The sequence below is a fragment of the Pseudorasbora parva genome, chromosome 24, assembly GCF_024679245.1.
Source record: "Pseudorasbora parva isolate DD20220531a chromosome 24, ASM2467924v1, whole genome shotgun sequence".
Taxonomy (NCBI): Eukaryota; Metazoa; Chordata; class Actinopteri; order Cypriniformes; family Gobionidae; genus Pseudorasbora; species Pseudorasbora parva.
The window spans coordinates 8,066,394-8,088,651 of NC_090195.1; the positions used below are offsets into that span (position 1 = coordinate 8,066,394).

General features: G+C 38.0%; 1 protein-coding gene across 1 annotated transcript; it reads left to right on the forward strand.

The window, feature by feature from the left end:
- The first annotated feature begins 1,538 nt into the window (after positions 1-1,538).
- cnn3a (calponin 3, acidic a) lies at positions 1,539-20,326 on the forward strand. Its single transcript, XM_067435146.1, has 7 exons — positions 1,539-1,772; positions 15,480-15,601; positions 17,520-17,586; positions 17,908-18,045; positions 18,155-18,271; positions 18,669-18,815; positions 19,207-20,326. Exons 1-7 carry the CDS (start codon positions 1,716-1,718, stop codon positions 19,546-19,548), a joined length of 990 nt encoding a protein of 329 aa, XP_067291247.1. The 5' UTR covers positions 1,539-1,715; the 3' UTR covers positions 19,549-20,326.
- Positions 20,327-22,258: the final 1,932 nt, after the last annotated feature.

Genomic DNA, 22,258 nt, shown 5'->3' on the forward strand with positions numbered 1-22,258 from the left:
AGTACATCTTTAATACATTAGCTCATCTATGAATATGGTTTCTGCGTCCTATGAGTCCTGTCAGATTCTTTTCCACCGCATGTAGAGGTGAAGACAATAACTCCCATGATTCTGCTAAATCAAGGCATCAAGCAACACATTTGTTTTTTATAAGCCTATCTGAATAAGTCTAGTGGCGAAAATTATATATTGTGCCTTTAACTTGGGTAAAAGACAGTTTAAGAGAAACGGAAAAGACTATTGTAAATCTAGAACTACTCCAGATTGAGTTTAAAATCCTACTTGTATCTAAAAATCATTAAACAGACTCATGTATGATGCATTCTGTGCATCTTATTATCGCCTGGAGTTGCAGACACAATGTGCTTACTAACCTAGTCATTAATTCCATACTCTTTATCAAGAAAGACCTCATTGTCAATGTTTTCCAAAGGAACTCTATCTCTCATTGGCTGGTTAGTAGATCACATAGCTACTCTTATCAATATATTTCCCCGTCGACCATGCAGAATTTCCTTTAGATTTCACTCTTTATTCTAGGTTGCAATTGATTTCAATTGGCAAAAGGCCTTCAGTGACTGATAAAACACAAAGTTTTTAGGTAAAAAAAACATTGGTGAAGCTCCAAACAGGGTATTCTGATTCATCTTAAATATGTTATTAGAAATATTCACAAATAGAAACCAAAAGTCTTCATGCTTTCTTGTTGATGCAGGTTGAGTGACAGCGAAATATCAATCTCCTCAGACAAACCACCTGCATGATAGTTGTTTTTTCCCCGTGTTGTTTTCAACCTTTCAGATAAAAACAAGCCCTGACATTAAAGTCCCGCCCACATGCTCAACGTTAGCTCAAAGCATCAATTGGTCTTGATGCTACAGAAAATGATAATGCAGAAATTTGATCCATACAGAGCCTGTGTTTGTTGTGTGTTTGATTTTTGCTTATGAATTGTGGTTACTGGCTGTTTTATATATTGAAACTTGTCTCTTCCCTTCAGGCATACAATATCAATCATTAATAATCAAATGAGTGAACAGTCAAATAGTTAGAAAGTTTATTGATTTCAATATATATATTCAATATACAATACACACACAGACACATAATACACATATATAATATGTATTAGAAATATATTTAAAATGTATAAATAGCCTATATAAATTGTTTTAATTATTATGTTATAATTCTAAATTGTGTTAATATATTTTGTATTCATATATGTACATTGTGATAGTTCAGCATTACATCTTTTCTAAATCGACTTATGTAATTATCTCTTCTTTGCTGTTATCAAATTGACAAACAGAGCGTCGAAAAGGACAAAGGAAGGCTTATACCTTACAACTGTAGAGATAAGCCACGGCTTTCCAGTAAACAGAAACTCGGTCAATAGTTTTGCCAGGTGATTTATTTGGCCACCGAGAGCCAGAGAAACATCAGAAGCTTTAATATGCAGAGCCTATGGCTTCTGATTGGCTCGTAGAGGCGCGTCATTCATTTCGCCCCACCCCCAACTCTGTAATAGTAGCTAGAAGTTTTTGCGCGAGAGAGCGTCTGTTGTGTAAACTCTCACTGTGCGCGCGGATTATTCATTCACACGGAGCACCGGATCATCTGTACTGTGATTTTACTGCAGCTTTAGGACTTTACTTCACTCGTTCTCTGTTGGTCAGTTTATTGACTTTAGGAGAAAACTCAAAAAGTGAATCATGACCCAGTTTAACAAGGGACCAGCCTACGGATTATCTGCGGAGGTTAAAAACAAGGTAAACTGAACCTTTTCTTTATTTTAATATTAATTTAGCCCATGTAATCATACATTTTTGGCATGTGTGGTTAAGTTTATCAGATGCGGTATGTATTACAGGGAAATTGATGTACTTTTAAAAGTAGTTTACTGTGCATGTACGTTAGTTTGGTTTCGATAGAGTTTAGTTTAAACTGTATATTTTAGTTTTTCCTATGTATTATTAGGAAGAGATTAGTGCAGGGATTGAATCCAACTGAATTTGAACGAAAAAGCACATTAATAATTACAATAAAATGTATAATACTAATACTGTTTTATTTAAATTATGTTTTAGATTATATATTGTGCTTAGTATTCAATTAATTGGATAAAATGGAAAATGTGCAAAGTTAGCATCCCTAAAAATACAGAGATATGTGATCCTTGACCACAAAACTTTTTGAAATTGAAAACAAATATCCATTGACGTATGGTTTGGTAGGATAGGACAATATTTGTCTGAGATACAACTATTTGAAAATCTGGAATCTGATGGGGCAGAAAATAACTAAATATTGAGAAAATCTTCTTTTAAAGTTGTCCAGATACACTCCTTAGCAGCACATATTACTACTGGTACTAATAATACATTTTTCATGTTTACGGTAGGACATTTACAAAGTATCTTCATGGAGCATGATCTGTCCTAATGATTTTAGGCATAAAGAAAAGTGGATAATTTTCACCCATACAATGTATTGTTGGCTTTTGCCACAAATGACCTACTGTGCAACTTCAGGGTCACATATACTCATCAAGTTGATCTTAGATTGTCCACAACTCAGAGATGAGCTGGTCAGGGGTGATCATGTTTTAGATTTTTATATAAAGATTACTAGATGATTCTAGATATATTGTTGTAAAAACACTCATCAAAAGGAGCTGAGTAATTTGGGGAAAACATAATGGAGCAAGTCTAATCTGTTGTTTCTTAGTGATTGATATATCATCCCTCAAATTGATCAGACAGGATGTTTTATGCGTAAAGACAGTAAATCCAGTGAATCAGCATGAAGAATGACCCCCGTTAAAATTTCTCAAGCATGACATCATCAGTGATGAAGAGCTTGAGGTAATCTTAGTTCTCCGCTTCAACAGGTAAATCAAAGTAAATGCGCTTTGGTAGAGAATTTAATATTTCACCTCTGAAGTGAACAATCCTGTTTCCGTCTGTCTTTCATCCAACCTCTTCGGAAGTAAGGATTTCATCTCGGAATTTGAAGCATTCCTAAAATGTGACGACAGTGCCGGAACAGCTGTGATGTGTATAATCCTGTTTCATTCAGAAGACTTCGGCTTTGAACTGTCAAAGTGTATATTGTGGTAATGACCTATTTAGCTCAAAGAAACATTGTTATCTTTTTAGCCAGATGCTTCACAAGAAATATTTCAGCCGGAAGTTAAAATTCTTTCATTATTTACTCGCCTTTTCATGTTGTTTCAAACCCTTATGAACTTTTATCAACACAGAGAGAATTGCAATGAAGCCTGAGCTTTCCAGTTTCAGAAAGAATGCAAAAACACTGTTAAAATAGTCCATATAACTTTCTGGTCTTCTGAAACTATACAATAGCTTTGTGTGAAAAACGAACAAATGTTTAAGTCATTATTCGCTGATAATTTTCTCTTCAGTGAGCTCTAAACTGTTACGAGTAGTGAGTTGAACTCAAGAATCAAATCCCAAATGGTTTTGTTGAACTGATTGATTGAAAAGATCCATCTATAAAAAATTATTCATTCAGTGATTGTCTAATGAACTTTTATGAAGGTGTCAATCATAGCTTTAGAAGACAGGACATGATACTTTGGCAATGCTTTCTTGCAATTTTTGGTGCTCCAGTCCTCATGCAATTTCACGGTCAATGAAAAGAGTGGTCAGGATGTTGCTCAAATTCACGTGTTGTGTGCCTCAGCTGAAAGAATGTCATACAGGTTTGGAAAGACGTACGTAAAGTAATGAGTAAGTGATGACCGAATTACATTTTTTGAAGGCCTTTATGTGTGAAATGAAAAGCATGTGGCTAAAATCGCAACATTGATCCACCTGACTTTCTAGTGGAAAGAAGTTCCATTACACCATTTCCTTTCTTAATTCATGACTTATTTTCCATTTGACTTGTTTGGACAATGAAAGGCTAGAGGAAAAGTATCCTTTGCTTTTTTTGCATTCTTGGTCATTTTTTTTTGTTGAAGTTTTGAGGTTTATTGCATTAAAGAACTGTTCATCTTGGCGAGTGCTTTTTCTTGTATAATACAAATAAAATTTACTCTTCAGGCTTGCTGACTCTTCAGGCATTTATCAGTGATTTAAAGTTAATTCAGCATTTTGTAAATCCATATATATTTTAATAACAAAATGGCATGCATTTCACTTTTTGAGCACATATACAAAAGTTTGAGGTTAGTACTTTTTTTTTTTTCATCAGGGCTGATCAAAAAATTGTAACATTTATTACAATTTAAAATAACTCTTTCTGTGATGTAAAGCTGAATTTTCAGCATCATTATGCCAGTCTTCAGTGTCACATGATCATGAAATCATTCTAATATTAGAAATCTAATATGTCGATTTGCTGCTTAAAAGGTTACTTCAGCGATTAGCATATGGCTTTCTATCAGTAGAAACCCTGGAGTATATTCAAATGATCATGCTCCTCCCTCTCATAATCCCCTGAGACGAGAGATTTATGCATTTTATTTCTAGAAAAATTACTCCGGTAACGCAAAAATCGTCGATTTGCGTCAACGGTAAAATTGTTTGGCCAGAGGCTAAAGACTACAGCCAGCAGAGGGAGCTATTTCCGCATGTTTTCAACTCCCACATGGGGGATGGGGTCGCACTCACAGCTCAGCTCATGCATTCATGGAAACAGTGCGGCCGGCGGAGCAAACTGAGTATTTTTTTCTCACGTTAATTCCTATGAAAGTTAATCTTCCAAAGGCATGAACTGAAAACGCGCCAGACTGAACACGTGCTGAGAACTACTGCCGCGAGCGTGGACACGTTTACCTCAGCTCTCATCACGAGAGCTCATTCAGCTCGTCACGATGTGTGTAATCTGACTCCTGCGTTTGTGCTGACACTTCCTCAGCGGCTAAATCACAATATATTGAACAGACACTTTCAGTTTTTAAGTGTAGTCTTCAGTAGCGGTGGCTTTGGGAATGGCCTCACAGGGCAGCGAAGCATTCTGGGAATTGTTGTCTTTCATCCCCATGAGACAAATACATTTGGTGATCTTTTTTAATTTTTTATTATTGCCTTTTTTCAGATCACATTTTAGGTATCAAACTCCCTCTGCACGCGATAGGATAGCACTACAACCAACCAGAGCAACAAAGGTGAAGCAGAGCTAGTTGACAGATTAAACTTTTGCCGTATTTGGTCGGCAAAACTCTGAACACATCTTCCCTTTTTAAGAATGACTTCAGTGCCGTTCTTTGTTCTTTTCTCAGAGAAAAGCTTAACTCCAAGTCTTCCAGAGTCGCGGTCAAAGCTGATTTGAAAGACCGCCGTTCGCCAGCTTCTGTGTTTACTAGAAGCACGCAAGCGCAACTCGGCCATCATTGTTAAGCCCCGCCCACTGACTCTATGCACGATGTGATTGGCCTGACCAGAGTTTGGTTTTTACAGCTCAGAACTGTATTGAGAGTTGCTAGGCGATACTCGAGGCTATATACTATTTCTAGGCTATAATTTTGTTACAGGAGAACGCTTCCATTTTTTTTTCAATGGAATGTGGGTGACGCCCGGTGGCTATTTTTGATACAGCGCCTAAACAATGTCATAGGAACTTCCATTTTTGTGATATCAACTTCAAATTTGGAACTCAACTTGTTTAGATATATGGCTTTGATTTTATAGTAATGTTGTAGTAAAATCCTATTGTATATATTTTAGATTAACTAAAAAATATTTAATCTAGTACATTTGATTACAGTAGATTTAAACTTCCATAACGATCATGCTTTCATTTTTCCAAAGCTTTCTTGAATTACAAACATTTAAGTTTGGATAGTGCATTTTCACATCTCTGCTCAAAAAGGGGGATGACAGTTAAGGGGTTAATGCATCCTTGCTGTATTAAAGTATTAATATAGCAGGGTTTACATGTAGTGTTTGGTTTTTCCTTTTGAGAAAAAAAATTGTAGCTCTAGCTCCGCCTTATATTACATGAGGAATGCATGCAGTGTTATTCTGCAGGACTTCATGATATATGTCCTTTGTCTTGCTATATATACATACACAACTAAACCTGATTGGCAGATTTTAATGATCCGAGAAATGATGCACTTTTGATACATATTTATGCTATTCATGACCCGAGAAATCATGCACTTTCGAAACATTTTTATGCTATTCATGTATATTATGATGAATACCTGTCTTTCAATCAGTATTAACCTGGAACTACGAGAACGTTCTTAACCGTGTTTGTTTCAAGCCTTTTATAGGTCATGTGCTTTCCGAGGACTTGTTTGTCTCGTTCCTTGAGTTTCATCAGCACTCTTGCTCTGCTGAAAGCCGAGAACTGTTTTTTGCCTTTGTTTTCCTGCAAGCTGAACCTTGGAAATGTGGGAAGTCAAAGCTCACTAGAAATGTTATAGTTTCCCAGTACATCAGCCTGTAAATGTCAGCGAATCACGCCACCTTGTCAAATAGAATTATTTCTTTAATATAACCCACTAATGACATAATACGAAGGGATGTTTTACCAATCAAATTAATGACACTCTGGTTATGTAACAGCAGACACAAGGGGTCGTTCATTACGGGCTTGTTGCCAAAGCATCATCCTCTGTTTAAATTCAGCACAGTGAAGAGATTGTTCTGGCTGGTTTATTTTTACACATGGAAGAGATGTCAATTAACAACCTATTTTAATCGTGACCATACGTGTTACATTTATATTAATCATATCAGTTGTTGTTTTCCCCCAAGCAGTAGATGGAAGAGCTTTTTTCATTGGCAATGAATCTATAAAAGTGCTTTTGATTGTCGTAGTTAAATACATTGTCTTCCATATGTGAACATGTGTTGTTTCCAAGACTTTTCCATTGTTGGGACATTAAATATGCAGGAATTCCCCCTGAAGTGTTTGGATGCGGTTCAACAGACACCTTTATTCTCTCAAGGCCTGGGAAAACTTTTTCAGACTGCAATAAAGTCCTATTATTCTTGGCTCTCACGTTCATCTCGTTCTGCATCGATCTTAGCGTGCATGTCTTGTGTCGGTCATGTCACGGTGGTTCTTGGGTAAACCCAGACTAGGTTAACTTGACGGCTTTGATCCGTCGCTCGCTAATGCCACATTCCATCTTGATCCTCGGCGTAAAAACACTTTTACCGCCATACTGTGACTGCTGATGGGCAGCCGGCCCAGTGTGGGGCCATTACATTCCCCGCAATGTGCTGATCAGCAATATTTTCTAGGATTGAGGCTCTGCAAAGTGGTGATTTAACCCTGTGTTGCCATTTTAGGAAGAACAGGAAAGTGTGTTTTCCTGAGGCTATTGTTTAGCGTGTATTGTTCAGCAGGATCTTATAACAGTGTAAACATTGAAAGGAAAAATCTAAGTTTATCACCGTTTATTCATGGTTTGAAAGCCTTTTAGACAAAAGTTCTCTGTGAACTAAATCTTTTAACAGCTTTGTGGTTTTTGTGTCATTCTGTCTCTGCTTCCATCCACTTATTTTTATGCGCATTTTGTGATATCACATAAAAAAATGCTGGATGGAAACGCCAAGATGTGCATAAATTCTAAGTAATTGACAAATAAAGTTTAACTCTTTAAACTCTATAAAACCCATGTAGTGTGAATTCTTTTTTTTAAATTACATTTAAATACATATTTTACGAAATAACAAGGTGTCATGAATTTATTAAATTATTTTAAAAGGAAATAATGCACTTGGACACAAATATGCATGTCATGTATTTGACCCATGCACTCATTTGAGTCAACAATTTTAAGAAAACATGCGCATAAACTACAATGGTAACATTTTACCGAATAAATTCCTCGATGCGCATCCAAAAAATCATGCGACTTTGCTCGATGCAGTATGACATAACTGGACCAACCAGATCTTTTTGCACAGCATCTGAAATGCTGTTTTGGTCATTCTGAAATGCCTGAACAAAGCCTGTCATCTAAGTGGTTCAGTATAAATACCTTCCAGTCTTACACGACAGCAATCCCAAACATCAGCATCTTCCTCTGAAATGCATTTACTGCGTTTCGTCTGCACTGCATTTTTCTATAAAGTGACTTCTCATAGTTTTCTTAGTTATATTTATCTCCAGTTTATCAGGAAGTGACGATTTTCTCTTCAACTCATTGGATGGAAATGCTGCTTTATTGGCAAATGTTTTATGCGATATTACAAAATTAAATTAGCAACTTTGGACGAAAACATAGCTATTGTCTCATGTGATGAGGATTAAGTCGAGCGCCATTATTATTACTGCTTGGTGGTTAACTCATCTCATGGATCACGTCTTCTATGCAATTGGACATAAACAACCACCTGAGAACACCCAGGCAACCACCTAACAATCCACCATAGACTGTAAAAAAAATATGGACGTAGTGTCCGTGACGTCACCCATAGGATTCCGAAGAGCAGGTTTGAAGCATAAAGTAGAGATGAGCTAGCCGTTGCCAGAAAATGGGGTAAGAGGCGGGATGTGGGCGGAGCTTAGGTGACGCAATGACTAACAGAAAGCGGATAAATGGCTATCCAGCTGTCACTCAGTGACCACGCCCTTAATTATGCAGAACTTTAAGGCTTTATGTAACGTAAATGAATCAGTTATTAAAAAAATCACTCCCCTCACAGTTGTCATGAAGGGCAAAATTAGCCGTATAGAGCAAAACCACAATTTGTACCAGACTGTAAACACGTTTTTTTCTGCTGTAAGCATTTTAACATGGGGCTTAATGAGATTCTGCTCCCTTCTGGAGCCTTCTTGAGCCGAAGAATTGCAGTGCAGGTTACTTTCCGTACTGGCTTCAACAGAAACTGGGGGAGGTTGCTGCTTGCAATCCACACACTCTAGTAAAGCGGCGCGATTCATCAGTAAAACGTATCCCATTGCTTAGGTGATTATTTGAATGGAAATAGCGATTATTTGAGATATGAAAATCGCAGCTCTGCACTCGACTCTATTAATCACATGTCAGCACCTTAGCAGTGTCTTGAAAACCAATCAGAACGCCCTAGAAATTACCTAGCATCCACTCGAACACCTTAGCAATCACATATCAACATCCTAGCAATGCCTTAGAAACCAATCAGAACGCTTTAGCAATTAACCACTCGAACACCTTATCAATCGCATAGTCCGTGTGTTGTCTGGCATTTTGGGATTTACACAGTCCTTTTGTGCAAATGTGAAAAACAAGTTGAATTCACAGGTATAGAAGGGCAAATCACATGTTGTCTGTTCTGCTGGCTATTTTCCAGAGCGCATGGTTAAATATTGCCTAATACTGGCTCGTTGCTCACGTGTGATTTAAGTAGGCATGTATGATTGATTTCAGAGCAATACTCAATATTTAGCCAGCGAAGAAGGTTAAAGTGAGTGTGTTCTTTTGTTTGACGAGTTTGTTTTTGCAAAGTAAAGTTTGCAGAATTCTTAACCATTCTGTAAACTGACTTGGATAATAGAAGCTGTGCTTGTTTTTCATCAAAGAGGATTTTGGTAGATACTTGTAGATGTGTTTCTCTTGTTGTTAAACTATATTTCTGTGTTTGTATGTGTTTTTAGCCTAAAACACAAGGTGAAAAGGTCACCCCTCCCCCTTCTGTTGCCATCACTGTTCTATCGATCTCTGAGGGACTGTTTGTCGAATTGATCGTGTCACATTGAGAGCTCTCTCACTCCCTGACCTTTTTTTAGTCAGATGTTTGCTCGGTTTTTGTGCTGTCATCAGTAAGCTCTCAGAATTATGAGTGGGGAAGGAGAGCTAGAGGTCGGACTCCAGCGGGATCAGCCCACAACCTTCCAGAATGTTCTTCTTCTGCAAATGCCTCCAACATCTCCATCAAGGGTCACTTTTCCACATTTTCTCTCTCCTTTTTTTCCCCTACCACTGGCTGGTTTCCCAGTGGACTGGAAGGAAGGACAAGACAGGCACATGGTTCTCCAATCTTTCCCCAGTCTCTCTGTGGAGCTCTTCTGTTCTTTCCTCTCCTTTTGTCAGTTTTGATTTTCCGATTCATGTCCAGTATAAATCACCCCAGTCAATGGCTCATTATATCAGAGATATAACATTCTTTGTCTCCCACTACATCTGAAATCATCCAGTGCTCTTTTGAACTATTTGAAGCATACCAAAAGTTCTGCAGTTCTTCAAAGATGAGAGACTGTGTACGGTTTAGCTTTTTGTCTCTCATTATAGGAGGAAAGTCATCTCGGCTGACCTCAAATTGCACAAGGGAATTGCCACAACACCCCACACACCATTTTTTCCGATTGGTCTCACATTCAGACTGCTGGGCTTTAGTGTGGGAGGATGTCTGATTGATCTTAGCTTGCTCAGAGACCTTCTATGGAAGTTTATGGGCCCCTGGCTATATCTTAAAATCCCTCAGGGGAGAAATAAAAATAGGCACAGATGAGACAGTTGTTGGCACACAGTGAGAGACCTGAAGCATTATTGTATCATATTGAAATCACATTTTGAAACATTGTTGACTTGGGACCTCTTTCATAAATGTAGTATTATTCAAATGCCAGTAATTTAAATGGTGTAATACCATAGTATGTTCATGGTACTATTATTACCATAGTACCACTTAAGCTGTGAAATTGTTTCACTAAGGAGCTATTTTTACATACTAATTTGACTCTTAAGAAAGATTGTTAATTGAATAGCACTTGTATACATTTTATTTACTACTTTAGATTTTTGAAGGAAATAAATACTTATACATACTTATACTTTATATATATATATATATATATATATATATATATATATATATATATATATATATATATATATTACAAATAAATATTCTATTTGTCATTTGTATTTCTTTGTAGGACATACATTATTTTATTTTTTGAACATTATTTAAAATCTGATTACGTTGCATAGAACTAAATAAAGAGTAATATATTGAGATTTAATATTAATATATTTTTCTGTCCAATTATAGTGTTACTTTTTTTCTTGTAATTCAGTATCATTAAAAATATAGAATTTAAGTAAAAAGTCTTAATATTAATACAATTATACAAACCGATCGTTTTTTTGTTTATTTATTTTAATACTTTTCAGCCAAGTCCATTCAGAATGTTTTTTGTCTCACAATTTTCATTTTGATGCATCCCTAATAATACTAATAATATTAATAATAAGAAGAAGAAGAAGAAGAAAAAGAAGAACTATTTTTTGAGCAGCAATTCATCATATTAGAATCATTCCTGAAGGATCATGTGACACTGAAGACTGGAGTAATGGCGTTCAAAATTCAGCTTTGATCAATTACATTTTAAAATGTATACACATATACAACTTATTTTAAATAATTGTATTATCAGTGAGGATAAAGTTTTAAAAACAAACTTTTGAATCAAGTTGTAAATTAAGCAAATACACTCCTAAAGGATTATTAAGAACACCTGTTCATTTTGTCATTAATGCAATTATCTAATCAACCAATCACATGGCAGTTGCTTCAATGCATTTAGGGGTGTGGTCCTGGTCAAGACAATCTCCTGAACTCCAAACTGAATGTCAGAATGGGAAAGAAAGGTGATTTAAGCTTTTAAGATTTGAGCGTGGCATGGTTGTTGGTGTCAGACGGGCCGGTCTGAGTATTTCACAATCTGCTATTGGGATTTTAACGCACAACCATTTCTAGGGTTTACAAAGAATGGTGTAAAAAGGGAAAAACATCCAGTACGCGGCAGTCCTTCGGGCGAAAAATGCCTTGTTGATGCTAGAGGTCAGAGGAGAATGGGCCGACTGATTCAAGCTGATAGAAGAGCAACTTTGACTGAAATAACCACTCGTTACAACCGAGGTATGCAGCAAAGCATTTGTGAAGCCACAACTCGCACAACCTTGAGGCGGATGGGCTACAACAGCAGAAGACCCCACCAGGTACCACTCATCTCCACTACAAATAGGAAAAAGAGGCTACAATTTGCACAAGTTCACCAAAATTGGACAGTTGAAGACTGCAAAAATGTTGCCTGGTCTGATGAGTCTTGATTTCTGTTGAGACTTTCAGATGGTAGAGTCTGAATTTGGCATAAACAGAATGAGAACATAGATCCATCATGCCTTGTTACCACTGTGCAGGCTGCTGGTGGTGGTGTAATGGTGTGGGGGATGTTTTCGAGGCACACTTTAGGCCCCTTAGTGCCAATTCGGCATTGTTTAAATGTCACGGCCTACCTGAGCATTGTTTCTGACCATGTCTATCCCTTTATGACCACCATGTACCCATCCTCTGATGGCTACTTCCAGCATGATAATGCACCATGTCACAAAGCTTGAAGCATTTAAGATTGGTTTCTTGAACATGACAATGAGTTCACTGTACTAAAATGGCCTCCACAGTCACCAGATCTCAACCCAATAGAGCATCTTTGGGATGTGGTGGAACAGGAGCTTCGTGCCCTGGATGTGCATCCCACAAATCTCCATCAACTGCAAGATGCTATCCTATCAATATGGGCCAACATTTCTAAAGAATGCTTTCAGCACCTTGTTGAATCAATGCCACGCAGAATTAAGGCAGTTCTGAAGGTGAAAGGGGGTCAAACATAGTCTTAGTATAGTATTCCTAAAAATCCTTTAAGTTGGTGTATACAGAATATTTGTATGCAGTGTGTTGGAAACGTTATATTGCATATTTACATTTTTCACTCCGCTTCTGAGAAGGAAAGGAAGGTGTTGCAGTTAGCATAGAACTTAAAACAATAGCTAAACAAAACTAAGGCGTGGTTTCACAGACAGGGTTCAAATTAAGTCAGGATTAGGTCTTAGTTTATTTAAGTAGCTTTTATAAATGTGCCTTAGAAAAATAAAAACATTACAGGTGTGCATCTTTCTTGAGAAAAAACAATGGAAGCTCAAACATACATCGTAGTCTAAGACTAGGCTTAAGCTATGACTGTGAAATCGGGTGACTAAGTAAGTTTCTGTATAAAATCTGAAGGGTTAGGACTTTGTTTGTGCTGGAAATAAGGTTTGAGATAGCAGACTACTTCTTGAAGGACTTGAGGAAAGCTCTTATCATGTTTTGGCTGTATAATGAGACATCTCCAGCAGCCTCCGTCCAACGCCTACCGCTAAGAATATCGTCTCCACCCTTTTTCCCTGTACCTTATGTCTCTTTGTTCCTCTCTCTCATGATCAATCTTGATGGCCACATTTAGCTTTGTCTTTGTACAGTCTGACCCTGAACACTGAACTTGAAATGGAGCCTCTGTGATAAAAGCCATTTCCTGGAACTTATATTAATAGCTGCTTTAAATGGGTTTAATCTTGCCGTAAGTATTGAAACTGAAGTATTAAATGCCCCTTTAAATGTTAACAGATTTTAAAAAATCATGTAAACTGTTTTTGAAGGTTTGTACTGTAAGCTGAAGTAGTGTTTAGCACTCATGAAGAAGAAAAACATACTTTGAGGATCTTATTAGAAGTGCTTTGGTGCTTTGCTTTGGTTTTACACTCAAATGGGGTTAGCTATTTGAATAAACCACTTACTAAACCCTACTATTAAACTTTGATGCCTCAAATCATGCAGCTTGTTAACTAGAGGTGTACTATTACTTTTCTAAGGGTGCTTTCACACCTACCTTGTTTGGTCCGGATTTTCGGACTTTTCAGTTTGGTACGAACAAAAATTACAGGTGTGAAACCTACCCCGGACCATGGTCTGGACCAAACAGACGAAATTTGGTCCGACGAAAAGAGGTAGTCTCGGTCCGGACCAAACAGAACAAAGGTTCGGTTCGTTTCTTGTGTGAAAGCATTTTCTGTATAGTTCGGACTTTCAGACCATTTACAGGAAGTTCTGGTGTAGGATTAGTGAAAAAACACAGATTAAACTCACAGCACACGTGAGCAGCAGTGATCGCGCAGCATTTTAAACAGAACCGCTTGTGTACTCATGTCAGCTCGCGTGAACAGCGTGCTCTGCTTGACTATATGAGTTTCGGTTTATTTATGAGACCGCTCCAGTTCATGTGCAACGCAAATGATCACTCCGTCACGGGATGTCTGCTATATTATTTATTTAAGCTTATTTATTAAATTCAGGCAAACGATGAAACATTAATTAAAATTAAGATACAAAATAAAGCTTTCCACAAAACAAATCTTAAGTGGTCAAAATTATTTCTGACTCGATGTCTTTGACATATATTGCACATCTGTGCACGTTTCATAATCAATATAGATGAAATTTAAAAATAACATTATAATATTTAAACATAACTATAAAATAAAATACATTGTTTGGCTAAAAAGCCTATCTTCTAGGAGCTCCTCCTTTCCTGTCGGCGCCGATAAAATGTTCGCACAACGAGGACGTTGATTTGGTGAATTTGCCTCGAGTATAGTTGGTGCTGCAGATAGTAATGCCATAATATTAACAGTATTGGCAACGATGCGTCTGTTCATTCATTCTTGTCAAAGTTAGCCGCTGAATTGACAACACACTGACGTCAGACGCACGTCCGCTAACAAACCAATCAATGTTAAGATGCAGCCCACATAGATGATGACGACAGGACGCCAGTGCGTCATGTAAAGTTATTTGGTGCGCTAACATAACTGCAATGTGAAAGCGAACCAAAAAGAACCAAATGTCCAAACACAAACTTTGGTTCGGACCTTGGTGCGGACTTTCAGGTGTGAAAACACCCTAAGACTTATTTTATCGCCTGCTGGACGACAAACAAACTAAACATCCATTGAAGGTGCAATTGAGTCCATTTTTATGAACAGAATATAGGTGAGACAAGGATTGACCCTTTTGACCAGTAAGCAATTACCTAGCAACCTATAGCAATTCACTAAAAACTCTCTGAATACCTTGGCAAATGCCATAGCATGCTTTTGCACAGGCAAACAACTCTCACATTTCATGCAGGCATTTTTAAAGATCTAGTTTGTTCTGTTAGTCATAGGTGCCCATTCTAAACACATTATTCAATGTCAGCAGGTCAGCAATGCTATTTACAGTCAGAAAAGTCCTGAGAAAGAGCGGAACGGCCAGAATTGATTCATGCGGAGACTCTTTGTGGGGATTTTATGCTCTGTTGCTGGCGGAATCGCATGACGGCGTTCCATCACATGCTTTAAAGGCAAACATTTCTATCCCTAAAGGAAAAATACAAACAAAGCCAGAAAATAGTTTTATTGGCAGTCTGATTTAATTAAGCTGCATTTGATGATTTTCCATTTGCTCTAATGCAGCTTTTAACAGCCAAATAGACTTTTTTAATGTTTCAAACTGCTGTTTTGGTCCTGTGTCATGTGTTTTGAAGTCAAACACGTTGTATGCGAGGATCAGCAAAGTGTATTGACATTACAATAGTTTAGATAAGCATGAATGCTGCTGACACCTAACCATAGACTCATCCAGGGCACATTTTTTTTGTTTGACTCATGACTGACTGATGTGTTTCGGGCTTATTTCTCCTCACAGATTGCACAGAAATATGACCTACAGAAGGAGGAGGAGCTTCGCTTCTGGATCGAGGAGGTGACCGGCATGCCGATCGGAGACAGCTTTCAGAAAGGCCTCAAGGATGGCGTCATACTATCCGAGTGAGTTGGTAAACATAAACATACCTGGCCATGAGGGCAAGGTTTCCCTGCAAAAAAACTAAAAACTGTTTAAACCAGCCTAAGCTAGTTTGCTGTTCTTGGATTATCTTCCAGTTGGTCATAGGGCTGTGTATTGCCAAGAATCTGGCGATACAATACGTATCACGATACAGGGGTTACGATACGATATATTGCAATATATTGCGATATTGTAAAAGAGGCAATATATTGCAATATATTGCGATATTGTAAGAGAGGCAATATATTGCGATATTTCTTTTTGTGTGTTTTTGTTTTTTATAATTTAAAAGAATAAAGAACACAACCATAAGCCTAAAACACGAGACAAAGTATTTTATTTAATTAATACAGTATCATTTATAACACTAATCATATGCAATGTGCAATCTAAATTAAGGGAAATGTAAAGTGACTGCAGGATTCTTTGTGTATATGTTTTAAAGGTTCACAGTATAGCAGTGACTATTTAACAACAGAAAGTGCAGTCCATTTCATGACTGAATGACTGTTTTATATTTAACACAGTAGCCCCGATCAGACAGAACGTGTTTTTGCAGCGAGAAGCCTTTTTTGAATGGATTTCGGTTGGCAGAGAGCGTTATGCGCGCTGCTTATGCGCCCTGGGCGCCTCGCGTTTTTGAAGGAGCGCTCCGAGCGCATGAAGTGGAAAAAAAGTCAACTCTGAGCGGAAAAGCATGCAACATCATCGCGCTTATGTTCTGTTGTCCAATCGAATGAATGAAGCGGCGGACCTTCCGTTGTGTTGACCGTTACATTGATATGACTGACAGTACAGGTGATTCGGGGGTTGCCTAGAAACATTAAAGTGCACTGCTCATTTTTGAATGAGAAAACGCCGACCAAAAAAGGGAGTGCAGTGCGCCTCGCGTTTTCGAACCTGAAAAACGCGTTCTGTGTGATCGGACCCTAAAGCTGTTTTCTATAAAGCAGTCTATTGTAGAAAGTGCTGTTTCAAGTAACGTTACTGAGCTGCAGAGCTGGTGCATCCATATCCACATCGCTATTATCTTTCGTTCTCCTGCCACTGCTGTCAGTTTTGGAGTGTGTTTATTTTGTTACTGAGAGGAAAACGTGCAGTATATTCTATCGAAACACTTCTCAGCAGCGCGGGTGACATCAGGATGTTAAGCAAGCTCTCGGTTTCAATGTGTTTCCCGAGTATTAGATTATAACTTGGCCTATTTTGCAAACAAAATGATTCTTGTCGATTTCCTTAGTGGCTTCTTTATAGCTGAAGCCAACATGAGTCCACACTTCAGCTCTGTATACTGCAAGAGCGGAATAATTCTATCGTCTTGAGAGCTGGGTTTGCTAATGTAAACACTAGCACTTTTACTCTGCGCTTCTCCGGCTCCGCGTCCGTTATACGTTCTGAGATAACACTGCCATCTAGCGGTTGGGTGTTATACAGTCTGTGGTTTAAACCGAACACAAAGCCACGAATCTTGGATGTAAATAAATAAATATATAAATATCGATACAGCGTTTTTGAGAATCGATACAATATCGCCAAACATAATATCGCGATATTCATGTGTATCGATATTTTCTTACACCCCTAGTTGGTCAGTTTTTAGAGTGGTTTTAGGCAATTTCAGCTGGTCAGAATGGGAGACCACTTGTCTGATCAGCTGAGGACTATCAAAAAATTGTTTGTCTGAGCATCCCAGTAAGATGTAATGACAGTGGCTTAACCAATTGGACCAATGACTGACAAATGGCAGAAAACGGCATTTTCTTAATTCAATTTGATGATGCTAGCATCTTAGAATGTACACGCTTGACCTTTAATGTGCCCATAGAAGATGCTTCTTTGAATATGTGATGCCTATGGAAAAGAAAATAATTGAAATTATTCTGTTTTTATTCTTTTCAGATTGATAAACAAACTTCAGCCTGGATCGATAAAGAAAATAAACCATACACAGTTAAACTGGCATAAGGTAAGTGTCTCAGAGACTCTTGAGGTCTTTGTTTTCATCCAGATCAGTGCCTTTAAAATAGTGAGAAGCATTTTTCTTCCAACGTGACTTATAATACAGTGTTCAAATCAAATTATTGGCAAATACTAGTGCAGACAGCTGAGAAAACATGACACATGAAGCTCCTAACTGCAGATGGACCCTATAGTATACAAGCTCTGAAGAATCTATAAGAATAAATGGACCCATTCATGCAGTCTTTGATTCATCTCTTTTATCTGAAAGTGAGGTAACATGATGTTTCTGAGAAACTCACCCTTACTGTTATCATTGTTCCCTCAGCTAGAGAACCTTGGGAATTTCATCAAGGCCATCCTAGCCTACGGGCTGAAGCCCAATGACATCTTTGAAGCCAACGACCTCTTCGAAAACGGGAACATGACGCAAGTCCAGACCACACTTCTCGCTTTGGCCAGTATGGTATGTCTACTAGTCCTTTAATTCTGCTAAACTTTTGTTGAATATTTGGTAAAACTCAGAAATGAATATATTATTGACAACTATGAAACGTTTTTTGCTTTTTCAACAGGCAAAGACCAAAGGCATGGAAACGAATGTCGACATTGGCGTCAAATACGCAGACAAGCAGCAGAGACATTTTGATGAGGAGAAAATGAAAGCTGGCCAGTGTGTCATCGGACTTCAGGTTATAGACACTTCTCCTGGAACACCCTTAATGTTTCTGGATTGTTTTTAAAGGAAGCCTGACCACAGTGTTACCTCGTTTGATTTGTGACGGGGGAAGAAAGGAAGACACATTACGAATTATTCATGTAGCTGATGCTTTTATCCAAAGCGACTGGAATAACCTCCGGTTAGGTGGCTACTGAAGGCCACAAGAGTGATAGATCAAGGACCGCCCATTGAGGGGTTTGAACTTAAAAGCCTTTAATTATACAACCAAATCTAGAACCAACAGCTAAACAACATGTATCAGTGCAGATGTGCTTCTGGGAGTTGTTCATGAAGATAAAGTTTGATTAGAGAGTAAGGTTGATGATCCACAGGTGATTTTTGAACCACTTTTCTGACTTTCGTTTTAGATGGGAACCAACAAATGCGCAAGCCAGGCTGGTATGACCGCCTACGGGACCAGGAGACACCTTTATGACCCCAAGACACAGACAGAGAAACCCTACGACCAGACCACCATCAGCTTGCAAATGGGCACCAATAAAGGAGCCAGCCAGGTACACCCAAAGACAGACTTATATCACAACTTGTGTTTAAATCAGACTGAATTTATTCCAACTGATGAATCTAAATGAAGTGTTTACACGAACACTAAACAAGTGATTGGGTTGATGTGTGCTTCTATATGTCACAAGCTTCAAACTGGGATGGATTTTTTGACGTGCACACTGCACAAATATGCATAGTTTCCCACTGTTTGCGTATAATAACTATTCTCAAGATGCTTTGGCTTCACTTTTCAGGACGTGCGCTTGTGTTTACATGAAGGCATTTCAATCTGATTGAGCCGTCATTCCGATGACTAAAGTATTATTTGATTGCATGTGAACGTAGCCAATGTATCACACAAAAATGTCACGTTGTCAAAAATGACGTTTTTCTCTCTAGGCTGGTATGTCTGCCCCAGGCACCAGAAGGGACATCTATGACCAGAAGGCAGCTCTGCAACCAGTGGACAACTCCACTATCTCATTGCAAATGGGAACCAATAAGGTGGCCTCTCAGAAGGGCATGAGCGTGTACGGGCTGGGACGGCAGGTTTACGACCCCAAGTATTGCGCCACCCCCACGGAGCCCATGATCCACGCCAATGGCAGCCAGGGCACAGGCACGAATGGCTCAGAAATCAGCGATAGTGACTATCAGGCTGAATATCAGGAGGAGGAGTACCAGGGCGAATACCACGATGAGTACAGAGGGCACTACAACGACCAGGGCATCGACTACTAAGAGAACTCTGCTGCGCTGTTAGTCAAAGCAGTATTAACACCATGTATATCAACAGAGCAAGTTTTTTGCAATGCCTTTTGCTTCTCACAGTTACCCTTCCCCTCCCAGCGCATGTGTTTGGGTAAAATGATCGTGAGTGGTAAGATATCTCAAATTTGCCATCCTAGAGGTGCGGTCACATTTACCGTAGCTCAAGTGAAATTTTGCGGGTGAAATCCAGTCATTCCAATAGGAATCCACTCGATTGAGGAATTTCACTCATTTTGTGCTTTTATACATTGCTAGCAACCTTTTTTTACCAGCAAAATTTTGCTGATATCTCGCTAATGTGACCGCACAACGGTGAAACTGATCTTTTATCATTTTTAAAGTGTTTTTATGAAGTATGGAGAACTAAAGAGATTTTTCTAGTTTTGCAGTACGATTCTTTGTCTTTTTGAGTTTTTTTGGCCTTGCATCACAGAGAAAACCAGTATCGCTAGTTTTAAAGCTAATCCACCATTGAAATCCTGCTTTGCACCAACGCATTACAGACTGCTGTGGACGGAAAGCCTTTTATTCCATGTAGAATTCCAAATGCCTGGAAATTTGACATGCTACAAATGTTAGCATTTTAAAGATTAGCTGACTGGGTGACAGACAACATTCCGCTATTGCTTAGTTTTTTTGTGCCATAATATCAGAAAAAAACGTTCCCATTGTATTTATTGCCCTGCTTTTCATTATAAACTTTCTGTTATATGGTTCTTTTATGAATAAATTTTATGTTAGAATTGAATTATTGAATGTCTTGGTTCTCTATTTGTTCTCTGTTGCTTTGAAATTTGAAAATAGATGTTGATAATCTATAAATCCTAATTGATTTAGGGTTTATCTGTATTAAATAGCGCATTTTTTCCTAATAGTCCGAGTTGGCTGTTGCTTTGTAAAGCTGAGGTGTGGCTTCTGAAACGGCCCTGATTTTGTTTTTTGGTTCTTTGCTCTTGTATCTTTTATTAGGGTGAATTGAAGCGGCACAGAGCCTCAGATGTGCGCTGACTCTGCCCAAATATCACAGTGGAGCCATAAATCTTGTGTTTTTGAGGCTAGCCTCAGAGGCGTTTGGAAGCGGCTCCTTGTGTCGATAGCCCAGAGTTTCTGGAAACGGTTATATAACCACACAAAGCGGTGAAAACCAGAATCTAAAGTAGAGCAAGTCACTGTCTGTTCAGCAATTCATGGAACTTCTGCAGTTTGTGCTTGTATACAGATTTAAGTTTTTAATGAATTATTTATAACATTTGTTTGTGTCCTGGAGAAAAAAGTATGCGCTGAGTCTTTGCACTCTAAACCTTCAACTAGACGAGTTAAGTTGACAAAGTAAAGTTTGGCTTGACGAATCCAGGTCTGAAATTTTAAAATAACTTTGAAAAGCTTGAAGTTTAAAGGTTTTACTCACTTTAAGGCACAAAATGTTACTAGCATGATTTTAGCATTTTGCTATCATGTTTTAACATGTTGTTAGCGTTTTAACATGATTAGCATGTGAACATGATTAACATGTTGATAGTATGTTGTTAACAGTTTGCTTATCGTTAACAGTTTAGCATGTTTTCAAACATGTTATCACGACTAGCACATTGCTAACATGATTTAGCTAATTTGCTTGCATTCTAACAGACTAGAATGATTTAACATTGCTAGCATGATTAGTAACACATTGTTAACATAATTAGCATGTTGATAGCATGATTAGCATGTTTTTAACATTTTGCTGACATGATTTACCACATTGCTAGCATGTTTAACATTTTGTTAACATTGTTTATTATGTTAACATAATTTAACAAATTGCTAGCATTTTTAACAGGCTAGCATGATTTAACACATTGTTAACACATTGATGGCATGGTTAGTATATTGTTTGCATTTATTCTAACATGCTTTAGCATTACATGATTTAAAACATTGCTAGCATGTTTTAACATGTTGCTACCATGATTTGCACATTGTTAACATGATTTAGCTTATTCAAATATACAGGATAGCATGATAACACTGTTCACATTTTGCTAGCATTATTAAACATTTTGTTAGCATGATTTCACACACTTTTTTACGTTTTAACATGTTAGCATGAATTACCACATAACGCTAACTTTTTTTTTAGCACATTACTAGCAAATTTAGCACATTGTTTGCATGATTTAACATTGTTAGCACATTGCTATCATGATTTAGCATGTTGTTAACATGATTTCTCACTTTTTTATGTTTTAACATGTTGTTAGCATGATTTATCATATTGCTAACATGTTTTTACCAAATTACTAGCATGATTTAACATGTTGCTAGCCTGAATTGACTCATTGTTAGCATGATTTAACACATTGCTGGCTTAAATAAGGATGTTGCTGGCATGAATTGGCATGTTACTTTGACAAGCCAACATAATTAAGTGAACAAAATGCTGCACTTGATGACTTTACTGAGTTCAGCCGACGTCTGTGGCGGGATTTGGAACGGGTAGCGCACCACTGAATTGAATTACACTTCCCAGGCCGTGACCTTTCTCCATTCTCCTGGGCCACAGTGTCAACCGAAGCACGACGGAATGGTAAAGTGGTGGGGCTCATGATGGAACTTTCCAGAAGTACTGGGCTAGTTTGAGCTGGGGTGAGGCTGCAGGTTTGAATCGAGAGCAGAAGAGGATTTATATCTGCAGCAAATA

Excerpts from the sequence above, each read along its gene's own strand:
- cnn3a (XM_067435146.1), top strand. The coding sequence starts at position 1,716 with ATGACCCAGTTTAACAAGGGACCAGCCTACGGATTATCTGCGGAGGTT. Across the intron at positions 18,046-18,154 it reads TTCTCGCTTTGGCCAGTATG|GCAAAGACCAAAGGCATGGA; the intron begins GTATGTCTACTA and ends CTTTTTCAACAG. Across the intron at positions 18,272-18,668 it reads AGTGTGTCATCGGACTTCAG|ATGGGAACCAACAAATGCGC; the intron begins GTTATAGACACT and ends CTTTCGTTTTAG.